At 28.1% G+C, this 19,760-nt stretch overlaps 1 protein-coding gene across 1 annotated transcript; it reads right to left on the bottom strand.

Moving 5' to 3' along the window:
* Positions 1–4,637: 4,637 nt before the first annotated feature.
* On the bottom strand, positions 4,638–7,338 carry LOC111289927 (carbonic anhydrase 2-like). The gene is made up of 9 exons (XM_022881291.2): positions 7,200–7,338; positions 6,630–6,698; positions 6,251–6,391; positions 6,024–6,072; positions 5,771–5,887; positions 5,564–5,617; positions 5,314–5,408; positions 5,101–5,206; positions 4,638–4,982 (listed from the first exon to the last, which is right to left on the bottom strand). The coding sequence occupies exons 2-9, from the start codon at positions 6,680–6,682 to the stop codon at positions 4,824–4,826; spliced, it is 774 nt and encodes a 257-aa protein (XP_022737026.1). The 5' UTR covers positions 6,683–6,698; positions 7,200–7,338; the 3' UTR covers positions 4,638–4,823.
* Positions 7,339–19,760: the final 12,422 nt, after the last annotated feature.

Genomic DNA, 19,760 nt, shown 5'->3' with positions numbered 1-19,760 from the left:
GTTCCATCTGTCTGGCTCTTTGTATTATATTAGTGAGTGGGGTTCTTGATTGGTGAAACTATCTTTGAACCTTGAGCACCAGAATTATGATAAGAAATGCTGTGCTTTATTCATGATTTGTTGATGCATGAATGAAATGTACATTTTTATGGATGAAATAAAAAATAATATAGATGTAGAATGTTACATATGACAATGAAAATGATGCATGATATGGTAATGCAAATGTACAAAGTCAAACAAACAAAATAGTTAGATCACAAACTATTCTTTTTTGTGTCCTAACTTCAGGTTACATCATTACTGGGTAGGAAGGGCTCTATCTTAGGGTTGGACTCTTAGATGTTAATTATATGCAAGGTTAGGTGACTTTGACCACTAAAGGTTTCCAAATTGTTACATCATTGTCCATCACAAACTAGTAAGGCAGTCCAATCCTCACCCACCACAGGCTACCAATAGAAAAGATTCAATTTGAGTAGGAATATTTCGCTAGCCGTTACAGAAATTATCATCTCACGAGAGCGCAGGTACTTTACTCCCTCCTAAGAGAGACAGAGCCTAGTTATAAAGCTCATGTAATGTAAATACAAGTGATAGTGTGTAAAGGAACATATAGTTATCATGCCCCAAAAATAAAAGACAAAAATGACAAAAACGTTGGCAAACAAATAACACAAATCATTACAATTTAAAACTATTAAACCAAAGGATAGGATAAATTTAAAAGTTTATGGCTTGACTCTTTATAGTTGTCCCCAGTGGAGTAGCCAAAACTGTCATAACATATAGAAACGTAAATCTATAGCTAGACTTAACAAATGGAGTCGCCATCAATCTTTTACTATGTGTGATTGGTCACCTAAGGAATCTATCCTTTTAACAAGCTCTTAAGCTTGACTAAGGGTCCCTAAAAGAATAAGTTCGGGTCTACAAACCAAAATAGAGTTCGAGAGTTTAATTATATGTGGGAAAGGTTATAGCACCCTCACATACCCATCCAAAGGATAATATTATATTATTTTAAATTTATCATAGGGTTTTAAATCTAATGGTTTCAAATTTTTATGTTAAATGTTGGAAATAATTTTTAAGATTCTCCATCGATCTTTTATAACTCTTAAAAAATATTTTCTCATCTCAAGAGTATTCAAGAATCCCATTTGATATCTTCAAGAGGCTCCGTCGTTGAAAATTGTTTAAATATTTATTTATTTTTGTTGAAAATATATCTAATTATTTCACCATTTGGTCCAAATTAGAAATATTTTCTTTTTTTGAATTTCTAAATTTTTCACAATTTAGGCCTATTTAAAAATTCTCTTTATTCTCTTTTGTTTTTTGGAATTTCTAAAATTTTCACCATTTGGGCCCATTTAAAAATTCTTTTATTTCTCTTTTTTTTTTAAGAAAATAGAATGATAATTATTTTAATTGAAATTTTATTTAAATTATTTTACCATTTTGGACAAATTTAAAGAAAATTTCTTACCTAGAGATTTATTAGAATTTTACCATTTGAAATTTTCAATAATCCCATTATTAGATAATTATCAAATATTTTCAACCTAAATTTTATTTTTTTATTTTTTATTTTTTTTTGATTGAAAATAAATATTAATTATTGTTATTGAAATTTTATCTACATTATTCAACCATTTAGGATAAATTTAGACAAAATCTCTCACTTAGGAATTTTATAAAAATTTATCATTTGAAAGTTTTATAAATTTCATCACTGGATAATTAATATTTTTCTCAAATTTATTTTTTTTAATTTTTATTTTTTTCTAAATTTAATCATGAAAGAAAAAAAATACTAAGGAAAAAAATACTAAGAAAAATACTAACTAAAATAAATAAAAAAAATACCAAAGAAAAACTAAAAATGGCTCGGTAGGCGATTGGAATTTGGCTCGGCTGCAGGCAAAGCAACGGCTCGAAACACAACTCAGGGAGAAATCGGCTCGGTTCAACAGCAGAGTCTGTAGAGTGAATTAAAGTGGGTTAGCGATACGGGTGAAATCACTTGAATGGAAGTGCGGGGATCCTGGGTCTTCTTAAATGCCAAAACAACGTAGTTTTACAATAGTATAAAAGGCTAATTCTCAGCTTTTTACTTCAGATCTCTCATTTCCCTTCTCTCTTTACCCCTTTCTTTTCTTTAACTTCTTTTTAGAAATCAGATGAACTCCGATTGAATATCAATTAGATTCTGAAAAAAGTCATTGGAATCTAGGTTGGTTCATCGAACGGTCATTGAAAAATTCAATTGACGTTGGAATTTGTGTCGAATTCTAAGAAACCTGCCAAAAAGTTCAACCGGTGGTAAAAAACTCATCTAAAAATTCAACCAATGCCAAAAAATTTAACCGAAATTTGAAAATTTTTCAGAAAACTTTTTTCAAAAGACTCTAAATTTTTTTTTTTTTTATCTCTACTTGCTTTGATTCTCTGTGTCTGTGTTTTTATTTTTTCCACTCTGTGTGTTCTTTTCGTTTGATTCAGAGCTGAATTTATAAGAACAATCAGAAGAAGTTTTGATTAATTACGATTCCTCTGTTGACATTTATCTGTTTAGAAATTGAACCCAACTACAACTCTGCCAATGCTATTCATGGTAGAATTTGCACAAAATTCTATCTATTATCTCCTAAAAAATTAATGATAAGTCCAAAAATAAAAAAATAGATAAATCAAAAAAATCGAAGATAAATAAAAATAAATGAATAATAAGCTTGAAAATAAAACAAAAAAAAATAAAAAAAAATGATCAATTGGGTTAGATAACCTGAGCCTTATTGAGCCAAGCTTAATTAATTTAGGCTTGAGCTCAGATCCTATTGAACCAGACTTAATGGGCTTGGATTTGGATTAATTAGGATATCTACACCTTTTATCGATTATAAAGAAATGGTTTCAAGGCCTACCTCCTATAAGCAGCTAAAATAGTTAAGGAAGCAAGGAATAGCAACTCTCCAATAACCTTATGCTACAAACCTGGGAGTTTCATTCCAAGTTTCCTCAATCAATTTTATACATTCTGCATTCAGAAGCCATTGTTGATCCATTATTACTATGACTGCTACTAGTAAGGATATTATGTGTGTTCGATATGCCAAAGAATTCAACCTTTAACCAGCAAGTCTAATATAACATATCATAAATTTGGAAAAAACCAAAAACTTAGCAAAGCTTCAGCTGATTTCATAATAAACCATTTAAATTATAGCCTTTCAATGAAAATTTGTTAAAAATATTTAATGATTAAAAGCTACTTAATGTATTCCATCAATCTTATTTAAGCAAACAAAATTCATTTAATGACATTAACCTCACATTCTTCCCTTTTTCACTATTTAATTTCCTTTTTTATCTTTCATTATTGTAAAATACTAAAAAAATTAAAAAAAAATTCTGTTTAGCATTTAAAACTTCAATAAACTTCAGGGTCCATCATTTTCAAAGGGAATGACAGACACAATAATATGAACGAGTTTTTTCTTATAAGAAAGTACTTTTTAATTTTATTTCTTTAATAAAAGTATTTTTAAATTTTTACTAAGAGTACTTTTAATCTTTTTTTTCTTTAAGGGAGTACTTTTAATAAAAGTAGAACAAAGATTATTTTTGCTCAATTGAAATAAAGAAAAACTGACATGAAATGAAATGCTGCCATCCAATCCAATTAAATCAAAACACTTTTGTTTAGGAATAAAGTTTAAAAGTACCTTGGTTTAGTAAATAAATTTAAAAATATTTTAGTTTTAGAAAAAACTCCATCATGAACCACAAATTTCCAATCTTATAACTGTTTACTTGTCCAACCTGTTAAAATTCTAAGACAAAAAAATCCAAAATAAAATGAAATCAAGATTGTTTTCCTAAAACTAAGTTTCCGTAAGAGTTGACGAGGAAGTAATTTTGCAGAAGAGTTTAAGAATACCCAAATCCACAAAATCCATACACTAAAAATCTCTATTTCCATGTCCATAGACTACAATTAATTCTCAACAATTTTTAACTGCAATTTCCAAGACAAAAATGAAAAATTCATAGTTTAGGGCTTGCTGATTTGTGCTTATAAAATCGTTATGAGAAAATTAAAAAAATTTTAAAGGAGTTTTTAGATTTTCATTTAAGCAAATTAATTCTAGAAAGATAAAAGTTGTGGACTGAAGAGAATTTAAATATGTAATATCTTCAAGTTACGTAGATAAAAACTATGAGTTAAAAGTAAATTAAGAATTAAAAAACAATTTTAAAAATATATATAAATATATAAATATAAATATATATATATATATATATATATATATATATCTATAGGTCGCATGTTGTATTTAGGGATCCGACAGGGTAAATAAGTTGTCCGGTTATAATCTTAAAAAACGTGTGAGAGGATTGTCTGTGATTCCCTTTGAGACTAACAGATTTCAGCAAAGGATTTCCAACTATCAAACCAATCATGTTTATAGTTAAGATTCAATACTTAAATTTTTTAATTAGAAATTGAGTGCTTAATTTTTCAATGACATTTTTTCAGTTGCCCAACAACAGTCTTGCTTTTAACTTTTTGCACTCCCATGTCAAATTGAAAAACACCAAAAAGAAAAGAAAAAGAGAAGAGACAAAGGTAGGAGAGAAAAGAAAGAAAATAAAGCGTAGCATTTCAAAAGAACACATTATTTTAGAGGAAACAAGCTGCTATATATGCATAATTAAAGGACTAATGCAGAGCAAGCTGCTCTGTCTTAATTATTAATTCATATATGAGAGCTCCATCAGTGGCTCAAACTCAAAATATTAGATAGGCATTGGCATTATTGTTGGTGGCATGGTTTTGGCCCTAACTTCCATTGCTCAAAAGTTCCTTCTACAAAGTCATAGTAACCTCCCCTCAATGTCATAATTCCATTTTCCACTGCATTTCTCACATATGGATATGTCAGTAGATTTGCCATCGAGTTCTTCACTGATTCCTACATCATCATAAATCACAATTAATTACTGAATGTGTTTTCTGTTGAACTACTGTTTGCTTTGAACATACCGATATTTTTTATTATCGAAACAAGTTGGGCCTGGCAGCTAGCTTACCTTTTCACACAGCTTGATTTGTTCTTCTAATGGCAGATCGTAAGCCTCTTCCAAGACCTTTCTCTTAGCTGGCAAACCAATTTTTACCCAGTCATCTATGAAGTCACTGCACAATTCAAATACGGTTCAAGTGATGAGAAAACATTCTTCAACTTTTATCTGACAAATTAATGGTGGGATTTTCACAATAATCTGTGGAGTTCGTAGCCTTACTAAGTATGATTGTGAGAGCAATGTTCATCTGGAAGATCCATAAGCCTCTGTATCCCACCACAAAGACTATGTCCAATGATGAGGATGTTTTCTACCTGTAAGCGTCGTTTTCTTCCTTTATTACACATTATTTTCTCTACCATGTAAAATGAGGAACAAAACTTGGGGGAGAGGCGACAAAGTAAAAGAGAAATGAGAGTAAAAGTTTTAAGTCTAAGATTAATTTGATGATAAATATAGAATATTTCACCTGAAGAGCTGTAACAGCATACTCGATGACCGCACCAGTTTCAGTGTGTCTCAACTGTGCAATAAGCAATAAACAATAATTTATCTTTTGTTAATTAATAGGATTTATTTGTTTAAATGAGAATTTAGTGATGATTTTGAGTGGGAGATATAATATCTTTGATTTATAAATTAGGTAAAAAATAATTAAAAAGTTTGACGAATTAACCTGGTCAAATGGAGGAACCATATTAGCAATATTGCGGGAAACGAAGGCTTCGCCTAGCTTGAAATTCAAAATAATGGAGGGGCTGACTCGGGAATCCGAGCAGGCAAAGACCAAAAACTGAACAATGAATTAACAGCAGATTAGCACATTCATCTTGATTAATCATTGTTGAATTACAGAAATTAAAGAACTTCATGAAATTCCATCGCGCAATTCCTAGGCTGGAAACCATTGTTATTGAAGGTGAAGGTACCTTCGGGTGCTGGCCTTTCGCAAGTTCATGGAAAATTTCTGGATATTTGCTGCAAAAGGAAAAAAGGAAATTGGCTATTCAATCAAGAATCTAGCTAGGTGGATATTTTGTATAGGTATAATTGGACCAAAAGTCAATGCTTCAACACCATTAATTGCTTAAAAAATGAATGCTATAGAGTGAGACAAGGATCAATATATTAACGGTCGAAGTTCAACATGTCTTACTCAAATAAGTTGTTCTTGAAGAACTGGAAGCCATCCTCAAGCCTTTGAGCATCTTGATCAGGAGAAAGAGGCCTCCCTTGGAGCTCGGCAATAAGCTTCTTATCTTTTTCTTGAACCTCCTCATCCATCCCTTCTTCCTCACTGCAACCAACATATACAAGAATTGACCGATCCTCATCACAATATATGGGATACATGAAGATAAGAAATGTAAGATTATTAAAGCTTGAACAGTCTGTGGTCGAAAAAAATCATGGCTTTTTCGGATTCAATATAACAAAAGGTCTCCTTAAATCTTCCTGGCAAAATCTACAAAATTAATTCAATTGGTCACAACAAATTAAAATTGGACTATACACTGGTTAGAGAAAGTATGTACATGAGTATCTTCTTCAGTCCTTCAACAACCACTTCAGCAGATTGCTTTGCCATTGGCACGCCCTCTTTTCTGCAAATTCATAAAATTTTTAGGGTTCGTAAATATTAGTAAGCATGAATATATATCAACTCAACCCTGCGGCTATAAAGTCATAAAGTTTGGACCATGAGAAATGAACATGCAAGGAATATGTGCATAGTAATTGGAACATAATATCCATCAACAAATTAAAGCTCAACAACCTAACTAAAAAACCACAAGAAAACAGGTTTTTAGCTATGAAAATTTTCGATTGCCAAAATAAATCATTACTGATGAATTTTTTGTAGAATACTGATGGATTTTTGTGAATTGGATTTTTATTATCGACAAAAGACTTTTTGTGTTTTTATTTTTCCAATGGAAAATTTTTCTACTAAAAATTCAGTAAAAAATTTTTCTTGTAAAAATCACTAATGCCTTGAATGAAATCTTACTTTAAAATTTATCTATAAATCATTGATATTTATGAAATTGACGCCTGCATGCACATTTAATTTTTTTCTTCTCAAAACCAATAAACCAACTAACCTTTTCTAAGGAGCTTAGCTTTGAACTTTTACGAGGAAATTGGATGAAATTTCTGAACACAATATATATGGCTAACACGTATAGAGATAACAGATACAACGATTCATATCATTCAAGCAGGTTCAAGCAGCATTTTATAGGGTGAGATTAGGCTTTCTAGAGGATGGTCCCTTAACAAATGAGAACGTTTCTCTTGCTAAAAATGACTATAACATGATTTTAGACTATAGCATCAAGACAATTTTTTTTAGCTAGCAAAAACTAGCACGTCTCTCCCTTATTTCAATTCTTTGTTTCTAGGTTGTTGATCAAAGAAATTCTTCTCTATGTCCAATTGTCTCTAGGGATGTTAAGGATGTCAAAATGGGTAAGATATGAGTATATAAAGTATTTTTTATTTCCATTCTCTATTTTTTATATTATACTTATTTTTGTATTTATATTTAATGAATATTTTAAATTTATCTCAATTCACATTTTTGCAAAAAATGAAGAAGTATGGAAAATTTTATGCTTGTAACTCTTCAAAAAAAAAATCAATTTTTTAGTTTTTTTATTTTAATCTTGTACATCTATTAATTTTTTATAAATATATTAGATCTAAGTAATCTAGAATAAAAATTTATATTACAAAATAAAAATTTATTTGTTAAATATATAAAAATATATAAGGTACCGATATAGATTAGGTACTATATTATCTATCACTATTAACGTACCTAATAAAAGTTTAAAATCATAATCATCTTAATCTCCACTCCAAAATTTAATACCCATCCACATCCTCATTTGGGTAAAAAAATCATATTTTTTTTATTGGATTTAGATAAAATAGATATTTCTAATTGTCTTTCCATTTTCTAAACCTATATATTAATTTAATTACTCTTAATCTGTAATTGTTCTGAATTAATATTCCAAGCACCTTTGATTATCATTTTGACAAATGTCTGACCCACTAAAGTAATACATATCTCTTTGAATTAAGGCATATAAATGAATCTGGTTAAGGTTGGTCAGCCTTTTTCATCATTCTTGTAGGAGGTGGACTTGGCTTTTGGTTTTTTGGATTAAGCTTTTTCTCATTGTTGTTTTGTGTGTGAGTGAGGTAGACATGGCTTTTAATTTGTTGCAATGACTCAAGCTTCTCATCCATTCAAAATTATTGTCGTATTCATCTATATATATATATATATAGAGAGAGAGAGAGAGAGAGAGAGAGAGACAGAGAGAGAGAGAGAGAAAGAGAGAGAGAATGAAAGATATGTTGATCGTCTAGTTTGGATCAAAATGAATCTTTGAAAACTAATCAAAGCTGTAATATTTAGACCTTGTTGCCCAAGCTTTCATGGAGACTCTATATATAAATCGAATATGAATTAGTAGTTATTGATTATCGTGAGTTTGACTCTTTCAAATAGAACTTTGAAGATATATGTACTTATACATATTATAATTAATGTGAAGGGTAATAATTTGATTTTTCAGAAAATTCACATATAATAAAAGTTGAAGCTAAGATAAAAAAAGTTATAAGAACTTCTTAATTTTTTAAATCTAATAATAGTTTCAAAACTAAATTAGTTACAATGATAGGAGAGAGAAGCTGTAATGATGAATTTAATTACGAACAATATTTTTTTTTATATATAAAATTTAAGCCTAATTCAAACAAGACATCAGAATCAGATCAAATCATAATTGACAGTAACAAGTTAATTATTGAGAATAGGTGGATCAATTTGAAAATGGAGAGATTATTAGAGAAGGTTGAAAAAGGAAAAGTGAAGTGCTTGTGATATTAAAACGTGTTTTACTCGTGTTTGGTAGGAAAAACGTTTTCAAAAACCGTATTCACTGCATTCGAAGCCTAAATTCAATTCTTATAATAAGAGGGATGTAGCCTTGAACCACTGTTAATTTGAAAGTTTTAAATTTCATTTTTGTTTTTGAGATAAAGATGTCTAACTATTATTATATAATCCATCGTTGATCATATTCATATCATAATTTTTAAAAACTAAAATTGGATATTCAATTTTGTACCAATTCTTGGTAATCATATGATAATTTTAAAAGATATCTAAAATTTGAATCACATACATTTAATATTAGAAAAAATAAATAAGAGAATAAAAATAATATAAAATATTTGATTTTTAGATGTAAAAAATATTTTTTTAAAGGTAATTATACTTATAAAATATAACAAGGCTTCAAAACTCTCCAGTAAAAAATAGTTAAAATAATTATACTAAAAAAATTATTTATAATAAATATACTAAAAAAATTATTTCTAATAAATAAACAGATGTAAGCTTCTATTCAAGTGATTATTATTATTTTTTTGTATTATCATTACCTTTATAAATAATAATCTATTTGTATTCAAATAATTATGACTATTTGTCGTATGATAATTATTTCTATTTAAACATAATTATTAAAAATATAAATAAAAAAATTAATTTTATTCATCAATAATCAAAATTTTCTATCTAATGTGAGATACACCATATTCTAAACCACCAATAATCTCCCATTAGTTTGGAATGTTGGCGTTTAATTTTTAACCTTTCACATAAATAAATATTATGAATACAAAATGATATCTCTTTATTTAAACTTTCAATTAGCATTCATATCTAATAATTCCAATGAAATTAATGGTGTCTGCAAATTAAACCTAAACTCTTAGTATTAGAATTGAATGTATAATACAAATAATACTTATTTATTCTTCTGTTAGAGATTTATAACCGCTTTAGCACTATTATGGCCATATGCTTATCCTTTTTATAAACATGTACAAAAAAACCCTAATTCTTATTGTTGAAGTTGCATCACTTTTATGTTTATATAGGTAGAGTTTTCATTATGTCTTAGTTACTTTAGACATTTAAACAATAAACTCCATTAAAAGTATAAAAACTCATCTTCTCCATGTAATAGATTAGACTAGTTTCTAAAATTTAAATGGATTTTACTAATGCTTAATAGACATATAATAATAATTTGTTTTTACCTATTAAACTTTTTAATTAGAGGTTACTAATTCAAATTTAGATTCTCATTATTGGTGTCTAATAATAAGGGTTTAAATCCATTTTACTTATAGTACTACTAACAAAATATTTGGGAATTTAATTTTCTTTTATGGTAATTACCCCCATTTGATATTAAAACTCTAATACAATTACTTCAGGTTAATATGTCCAAACTTTTAATTTTGTATATTTTTTATATGCTCTAGACATTATTCTCTCATTCTTATCATTTTAAGAAATAGATGGCATCGGTTGTGGGTACAACTCTATACTAATTAATATAAAATTTCAGCCATTCTATTTTTACATTTTTATCTATTTTAATACAATTATTCGTCTAGTATAATTGGATAAATTTAATGAATAAATCAAGCAATTTTAGTCCTTTTAAGATATGTAATAACCTTTTATGATTACTTTAATAAGTTGTACTAAACTTATTAGATTGTATAATTTCCTCATAAAACTATACTAAAATCTAACAACACTATGGTAACCATTTTTATTTCTTTCAACTCTTATCACATCCACCATGTTCAAATTTGTATTCTTTTATTAAATAATATCCCATTTAGTTATCAAGATATCATATATACTTAATCTAATTGCCCTTTTATTTATCTTTTCACTATTTGGTGGTTATTTTTGTTTAAGTAAGAAGCCTTAAAATCTACTCTTAGTGAAAGATAGCTAGTAAATATTCTATATCTTAATATTTTCTTTTCATAAAAGTTTTCAAACTTTTATTTCAACAAAATATTGGAGTACGCATCAATAAGTATAATACCAAATATAATCACCCTTAAAACTAGTAAACTCATGCTTTCTATAGTCTCTTTTTGAAACTTTAATTCCAACTCTTGGATACTTAAAAATTATTTGATTATGGACACTAAAGTCATATCCACCTCGGTTCATATTATTAAAAATAGTCAAAATTCATATATAACCACACAATAGTATAAATTTTATGTCCAAATTATAAAATACATGAAATTTTTTTCACCTAACAAATAGAAAGCATTTTAACTAGTTACAGAGAATTATATAACTTCTCCAACTGAATTATAGTTATCTTAGATAATATGTTTATTTCTTGTTGAACTAATATTATATAAATCAAATAATATGAATTATGCATTATTCTCTTGTCAATAAAATGCAATCATGGAATATGGGCCATAAAATAGGATTTTATGATAAGAACATATATACTTCTTAATTTTTTGAAAAGATTTATAAATTCACAGTTTCTTTTGATTTGATAAACATGATCTTTCCAAAATATAACAAGGTTATAAAAGATTTATAACAAAAGCTAGCAAGTGCTCCATGTCCATTTTATGCTCATAACTATTCAATGCCATGATCAAGAAAATCTACATATAACATACCATAAAATCATGAATCATCCAGATTAGATCGAGACTTAAAAATTAATTTCTCCAAAAGTTGCTTAATTGGGGTGAATATTTATCAACATGCACTGCAAAACTGGGCTAATGCAATTAATTGTAGAACAGATTCAATCCCTTCCAAATACTTAGGTCTACCATTAGGTGCTAGTCCAAATTCTCTCTCCACTTGGCAATTAGTCATTGACAAAGTATGGGACATGCTTATTTTTTGGAAAAATTAGTATCTTCAATTGCCGGAGGAATCACACACATAAAATCAGTGCTTACAAGTCTGACCTTAATACTTCATGTCCTTTTTTCCAAATCCCTTCTAGTGTCAAGAACGATCTTGACAAAATTCAGAGGATTTTTTTGTAGTCCGGTGTTATAAAGAACAAAATACACATGGTCAAATGGGCCGTAGTCTGTAAAGGAAAAGAGTTTGGTGGCCTTGGTATTCCTGAACTTAAACTGAAAAACAAGAGTTTACTTAATAAATGGATCTAGCAATATGCTAATGAATCAAAATCTCTTTGGCGAAGGGTTATTTCTGTAAAATAATGATGTTGACCCTTTTATCTTACTTTCCTCCACCATGCTAAGGAAGTGTTCTCTTATTTGGTCTCATATTGCACAACCATTACAATCCAATAATCAGTTTCATTCTATTGTCTCCTCTAATATTGGCTTCTTTCTCGGTCGTGGTTCCAATATCAAATTTTGGTATGACGAGTAGATTGAAGGTACAATTAGGAAAAGAACTACTAAAGATGTATTATATTCAGGGATTTAAATAGCGATTGTGATCACGTTTTCAGTTGCGTCGCATTTATCGTATTTTTGGATAAAATAGAGATGATTGCGGTCACTGTGGTTATCGCGATCATGAATTTTTTTTACCCAATTTATTATAAAATATAATAATTATAATTATAAAAACTCATATTCAATGATTTTAAAATAGTTTATGACACTCTATGTTTTTTATTTTCTAAAAAAATTATTCACAATTTTATTTAGATTATAAAAAGCATTCATATTTGGTTTATCCATAAAATTTTTCTTGGCCAAATTCATATTCAATATTAATTCTAGACAAATCAAATATTAACAAAACATAATATGTTAAATACCAAGCATTTATATTTAATAAAATTACAAACTTAAAAATATAATAATTTCAAATTCCATCAACTACAATTATTGATATATATTTCAAATTTTACCACATGGTAGAATGACGAAAAGGATCAGATTCTCTATCTTCACTTTGAGAGCCAAGTTGACTCCATTTTCATCTCTGAGTCATTTGTTCTTGATACATTTGAGGTGAACGATATATTTGAGGATGATACATTTGTGGTGGGGGATACATCTGTGGTAAATGATACATTTGAGGTGGATAATAACCATATGGAGGTGGATAACCATGAGGAGGTCGAAAATCAAGTTGTTCCGATGGATAATAATGTCATTGAGTACTAACAGATGATTCACTATACTCAAAGTTACTAGAATTTAGTCTCCCACCTAAATATGATGAACTTCTAGAAATATCATAGTTGTGCTTCTTGGCTTTTCCTTTTGATCGAGTTGTGCGTGCACTTTGACCCTCACTAGATTCAACAAATGGATTTACTCCGTATTTTGCCATTTTAATAAAAAGTCCACTAGTAGCAACAAGCCCAAATTCTCCTCTAAGTGGGCTGTAAGGTCGATTTGCATCCATATTATCACAAAAATTCACACCATCACCATCACCACCATCATCATCATTTGGACTTAAACCACCACCATCATCACTCTGACTTGGTGTTGGACTTGAACTTGAATGAGACACATTCATTTCTTGAGATTGGTGTGATTGTTCAACATTCATTTCATTATCAAAATTATTTGCAAGCAACCAATCAGAGTTTTGACCATCTAACAAGATTTTTTTTCTCTTGCAACCATTCTGTTAGTGGATCATCATCTTCAAAAATATGGTCAAGGCTAATAGGATTAAAACTATTATTTATCTCATCAATGCTCATTCTTTTCTGATGTCTCATCCTCAGACTCAGGTTATAATAGGTATATACAAGTTTTTGAAGTCTTTCAAACTCTAATCTGTTTCTTGCTTTGGTGTGAATATAGCTAAATGTACTCCAATTATGTTCACAATTTGATGTAGATGTTGTTTGACTAAGTGCTTTGGTTGCTAGTTTTTGTAATTCAGGAACACAAGTGCCATATATCATCACCACTTAGTTGTATAAAATTATTTAAATTAAATTTCAATGTGCTATACAATTAAATAATATAAATAAATTATAATTATTTAATTTACTATTTACCTGGATTCATTTGCTTCCAAACTCTTTGTACTTGTGGAGTACCAAATGTTTCATGCTTATCTCAAAATAATAACAACTACATCGATTGAAAATACAATAATAAATGAATAAATAAAAAATAATTTAATTTTTAATACATAAAGTAAATGTTAAAGTTATAAAATAGTATTAAATACTAACCTGATTAATCATTCTAATTTGAGTATCTATTGAAGGTTCTAATCTTTCAATAACTGCTTTTATACCTTCTAATGTTTCTTTAAATACATTTGCAAAATGTTCCACTCTAAATTGAAATTGTGGATTTAGATAGTAACCTAAACATAATTCATAACGATATTATATTAAAGTAATAAAAAATAAATATATAAGCAATTTAAGTATAAAAAATAAACATATTTTTTTAATACCATCTATATTCTTGGTTTACTTACCCGCTGAATGCAAGTCAGAGTGCATGAAACTCCATCTATTGTCAATAATCTTTTCATATTTAGCAGAATAACGACAATTTTACTGAATTACTTGTTTAACTCTATCCACAGCCTCGTAAATAAAACCCGTTGTTGGTTTTTCATCACCATCCACAAGGTGCAACACTTTTACCAAAGGCTTATAAACTTTTATTATATCGCCTGCTTTTTCTTAAAAATCTTTTCTCAAAATGATTTTTTTGGCTTCATAAGTAGGTCCTGATTTTTGTTGTCCCCATTTTGAATCTTTAAATTCCTATATATTCATCAATAAATTTTTAAAGTAATATATTTTAAATTAATATTTTAAACGATGATATCATAAAAAGATACTAGATTTAAATAGTTGTACTAATTATTAAGTACTAACCTTTAAATTGAACATCTCTCTCAAACCTTGCTTTTGCTTCATTATTTCTTTTAACTATATGAAATGAGTGACAAATTAGGTAGGAGCAGGACAAAGTATTTACTTCCCTTGTATATATTTCCTCATCAAATTAATAGTCTAAATGTGTTTGTATATAAAACAAGTTACTTTCTTTGCATCATCCAAAACCTTTGCCATATTTTTTCTTCCCAATATCTTCAAGGTACAAGTCCAAACAATGAGCTGAACATGCTATCCAATACAAATATTTTCTCTTCTCCATTAATCTTTTTCCTGCGGCCTTAAGTGCTGCCTCATTATCGTGACTATTTGAACAATGTATTTTTCTCTAATTTCTTTCACAACTTCATCTAATAATCTATAGTAAAAGTTTGCATCTCTATTATGAATACTTAAAATATCTATAGATTTCCAAAAAATGGTCCATTTACTACAATAAACAAGGAATTAATGATATGCATTTGATTCAAACTATTTGTCCAACCATCACACATCAAAGTGACACCCAATTCATTCCAATGAGCTTTTAATCCATTAACCCATTCATGAACTTGTTGATACTTAGACTCTAAATACACATTTGAGACCTCATAAGGTGTTGAAAGTTTTACATGTTGGCCAACTTCTGCTGCCACAGAAATCAAATTATGCAACCATGGAGAATTTGCTAACTGAAAAGGAAGTCAATCATATATAAAAAATTTTAATACTGATTCACCCATAATTCTTCTTAATGTCTTTAAAAATGAATCACTTACTTTTTGTTGCCTTGAACTCTTACTTTCAACCAATTTAGGTATAGCTCCCCTTAATAAAAATCCAGACTCATTTAGAGTTGATTTCCTTGTTCTTTGTTCAAAATATTCAACAACTGAGCCATGGGAGCTTCATCTCTCTTCATATATGTTACTCCAACCACTAGTTCTTTGTCTAAATTCTTGTCTTCTATGCCACTCATGTTGTGATTTGATGCTATCTCGCACAGCTTGCCTAGTAGCGATGTCTTCATCAATAAATCCTTCATCATCATCTTTCCCTCTTAATTGTGATAAAAATTTATTTTTTTCTCCTTTTGTTGTCAGTTTTTTTTTATTTACTTTCTTAAAAGAGTTTTATCATACTTTCTCTTACTATACCTATTAATAATATAGTTAAAAAAAAGGGAGAAAATTAGTTGCACATGCTTATGTAATCTTATAATTTTTATTAAGAAATTAACTATAATATTTTCAAAGGAATTAAAAAAACATAACATACCAGTAACGTTAGGGCATGGTGCAACATTGCCAATTTTATGAGCAACGTGTTCTTTGAAACGTGTTATTCTTCCTTTTACAACTTTACCACAAAGTTTACATGAAACATTTCCTCTTGTATTTGGCACAGATGTTCCAAAATGCCAACTTATATCATCACTTAGTGTGCCTTCTACTCCTTTACTCGGGAACTCTTCACGTGGTGGCATACTTGCTATTTTGTATAAAAACAAAATAAACTTATATTTAGAAATATTAATATTACTTATTACATCATTAAAAATTGATTTTACATCAAATTTTTTAATTTTTAGTTTTTAATCTTAAGAATATTATTAAATAACTTAATCTTTTTAATACACTAATTGATATAAATTTTTTTATCACAAATAACTTTCAATAATTATATAATAAATACAATCTTCAATAATTACACAAAAATAATAAGAATTAATCTAATATCAAAAGAATTGACAACAATATGAATATCAAAACAACAAAAAAATTTATTAAATTTTATATACAAAATTATAAATTAATATCTAACACAATCAAAATATAATATTTAATTTTAATTAATTTTCGTCTAACTTATACAAAAAAATTTATCAAAAATTTTTATCTAAAATCTCTATATATATATATCATATTAAATTATTAATCTCTTAATTTTTTTAATTATAAATCTTCAATTCCTCTAATTAGATTTTATCTAAAAAAATTTCAAAAATTAAAAATTTTCAAACATATATTTTAATAAAATTTTCAAACCTATATTTTTTATTTTTTAGTTTTTAATCTTAATAAGAGTAATAGATCATAAAATGCTAAATTTATTAAGTAACTTAATCTTTTTGATACACTAATTGATATAATTTTTTTATCACAAATAACTTTCAATAATTATATAATAAAACAATCTTCAATAATTACATAAAAATAACAAGAATTAATCTAATATCAAAAGAATTAACAATAATATAAATATCAAAACAACAAAATGAATATTAAAATTCAAATACAAAATTATAAATTAATATATAACATAATCAAAATATAATATTTAATTTTAATTATTTTTCATCTAATTTATACAAAAAAATTTATCAAAATTTTTCATCTAAAATTCTATATATATTATATTAAATTATTAATCTCTTTTTTTTAATTATAAAATTTCAAAACCACTAATTAAATTTTATGTAAAAAAATTTCAAAAATTAATTACAAAATTAAGTAAAAAATTTAATCCTGCCTTTTTAACACCCTACCACACCAAATCCCTCCTCACATTTCCCTCCAACGCCTCACCACACCCAATCCCTCCCCACATTCCCCCAATGCCCCACCACACCCAATCCCTCCCCACCCCATCCAATCTCTCCCCACGTGCCCAATATCCCCAAATTGTTTAATTCTTTCTAGCATACCCTTCTAGAAACGTACTTGCTCTCTTCTGTTCAACTTTTTCTTCGTGCTCCTTTAGAGCTTAGCTTTCTAGAATTTTCTTTTTCTCTCTTTTTTTTTTCATCTCTTATTTTCTCTCGCATCATTTTATCATTATCACTTACCCAATACCTACAGAATACCACATTCATCTCTCAAACTCTTACAACAAACATCATTTTACAAAAATTTTGTAAAAAAAAAAAGGTAATTTAACTTTTTTTTCTTACCTTATTTGATCTTGAATATTGATTGAAAATTTGATGCTGATTTGAATTTGGGTGTCGAAGTGTCGATTGAAGGGTTGAAAATTGAAATAATGGGTATGTTTTCTAGCTCATTTTTAGATTTATTTTGATGCTAAAGATCTGAGATTCTGAGTTTTATTTTTTGTTTGTGCTTTTACTTTTACCTTTGCAAGTTATTGCTTTATTCTACAGACTTAAATTTTTTTTTTCTTGAACTATTAGATCCGTGAGTAAGAAAATGAAATAGCAGTAATAACGGACCATTATTATCACTATTCACCATTACGTCGTTATTTTGCTATCGTTACTCTCCATTTTTATTGTGAATAAAATTTTCAATTGTGTTTTGTCCAATAACAATGGCAGGTGGCGGCACTACCATAATTTTGTGATCGCTATTCTGCTATTAAACCGCTATTTGAATCCTTGATTATATTCAATCTATACAATTAGGAGAAGAACTACTAAAAATGTATTTCATTGTATTCAAGATATTGACAATTTTTGACCGTATGGTTTGGGTCAAGTTAATGCTATTGGATTGAAATATTTGTAATTCGTTATCTATACATGTTGTATAGTTGGTGCTCATTCATCGTAACAAAAAATTGATTAGAGTTTGTACAATTATTTTATAATAGGTTTCTTTCATCTTATTTTTTTGATAATAAAAATGCCATTTATCCATATATATGAACATGGTTTTTGATAATTCAAGGGTGGCCAAAGCCCCCATGTTCCTATTTGTTAGGAAAATAAGGTTCAACCTCATGTAATTGATTTTGGACCAATCAAAGATCATGAGCCTTGGTCTTTCTTTTTACACAGAGTCCTAGCTACTTAATAAAAAGAGGTGGGGTTACAAACTAAGAAGAGAAAAAAAAGAAGGGAGAGTTGGTTTGAATGAAAGTCGATTCGTGGTATGATTGAGCTGAAATTTTGTCAGCAGGTTTATGATTCATAGTTTTACATTCTGTATGGTGAAGATCTGGTTTGAAGCTTTCTAAGAACGAACTCAATGTGTATTTGTTGAGTCATCTATTTGATGAGATTTCTCCTATTGTCTTTCTAGTTGTTGATTAGCTCTAGTTTTAGCTAGAGAAGAACTTTATATATTCATTATTTGATAGTGGAGATTTTTCTAGTGATTCTTGGTTTTTTTCTTTACATTTAAAGATTTTTCACGTAAATATTAGTATGCTTTATTTTTTCTACGTTGTTGATTGTTGATTATTGTCTATTACTGTGGGTTTATTGCATTATATTGCTTCTGACCCAATAAATGATATCAGAGTGAGGGTTATTTTGAGACATCAATACAGAAGCAACCCAAGACATAAGTAAATTCTGTTTGAGGTCATGAAGGGTGACACAAGTTTCATAATAAATTTGATAGTATCAAATTATTCAATTTGAAAGCCTATGATGAAAGATCATTTATATTATAAAGATTTGTATGAGTCGATATTAAGTAATTTGGCTAAACTAACATATATGAATGATTAAAGCTAAAAAAAGTTAGGTAGAAAGACACTGGTTACAATAAAAAAATAAGTTGATATTAGCGTGTTCTATCATGTAACGTAGAAGGCAGATGCCTACATTGTTTGAAAAAAATTGACAGCATTATATGAGAAAAAAATAGGTATGAATAAAGTTATGCTTGTTAAAAAGCTTGCAATTTTACAGTACAGTAATGGACGATCGATTACAAAACACTTGAATGATTTTTAAGATATATTTAATCGGATGACTATTATGCAGCTTAAGATGGATGATGAAATGAATGCATTATTTCTTTTGGGTTTATTGCCAGACAGTTGAAATATTCTAATTATGACTGTTTTTAATTTAGCTCTTAATTACAATGTGATATTTGAGATGATAAAGGACAGTATGCTTAATGAAGAAGTAAGATAAAAAGATTTAGACCCTAGGAATCAAGCTCTGATCACAAAGAACAG

The sequence above is a fragment of the Durio zibethinus genome, chromosome 11 (genome assembly GCF_047325235.1).
Source record: "Durio zibethinus cultivar Kanyao isolate XHJ-2024 chromosome 11, ASM4732523v1, whole genome shotgun sequence".
Classification (NCBI taxonomy): domain Eukaryota; kingdom Viridiplantae; phylum Streptophyta; class Magnoliopsida; order Malvales; family Malvaceae; genus Durio; species Durio zibethinus.
Note: the sequence above shows the minus strand (reverse complement) of the source record. Positions and strands in the feature narration are given on the sequence as shown.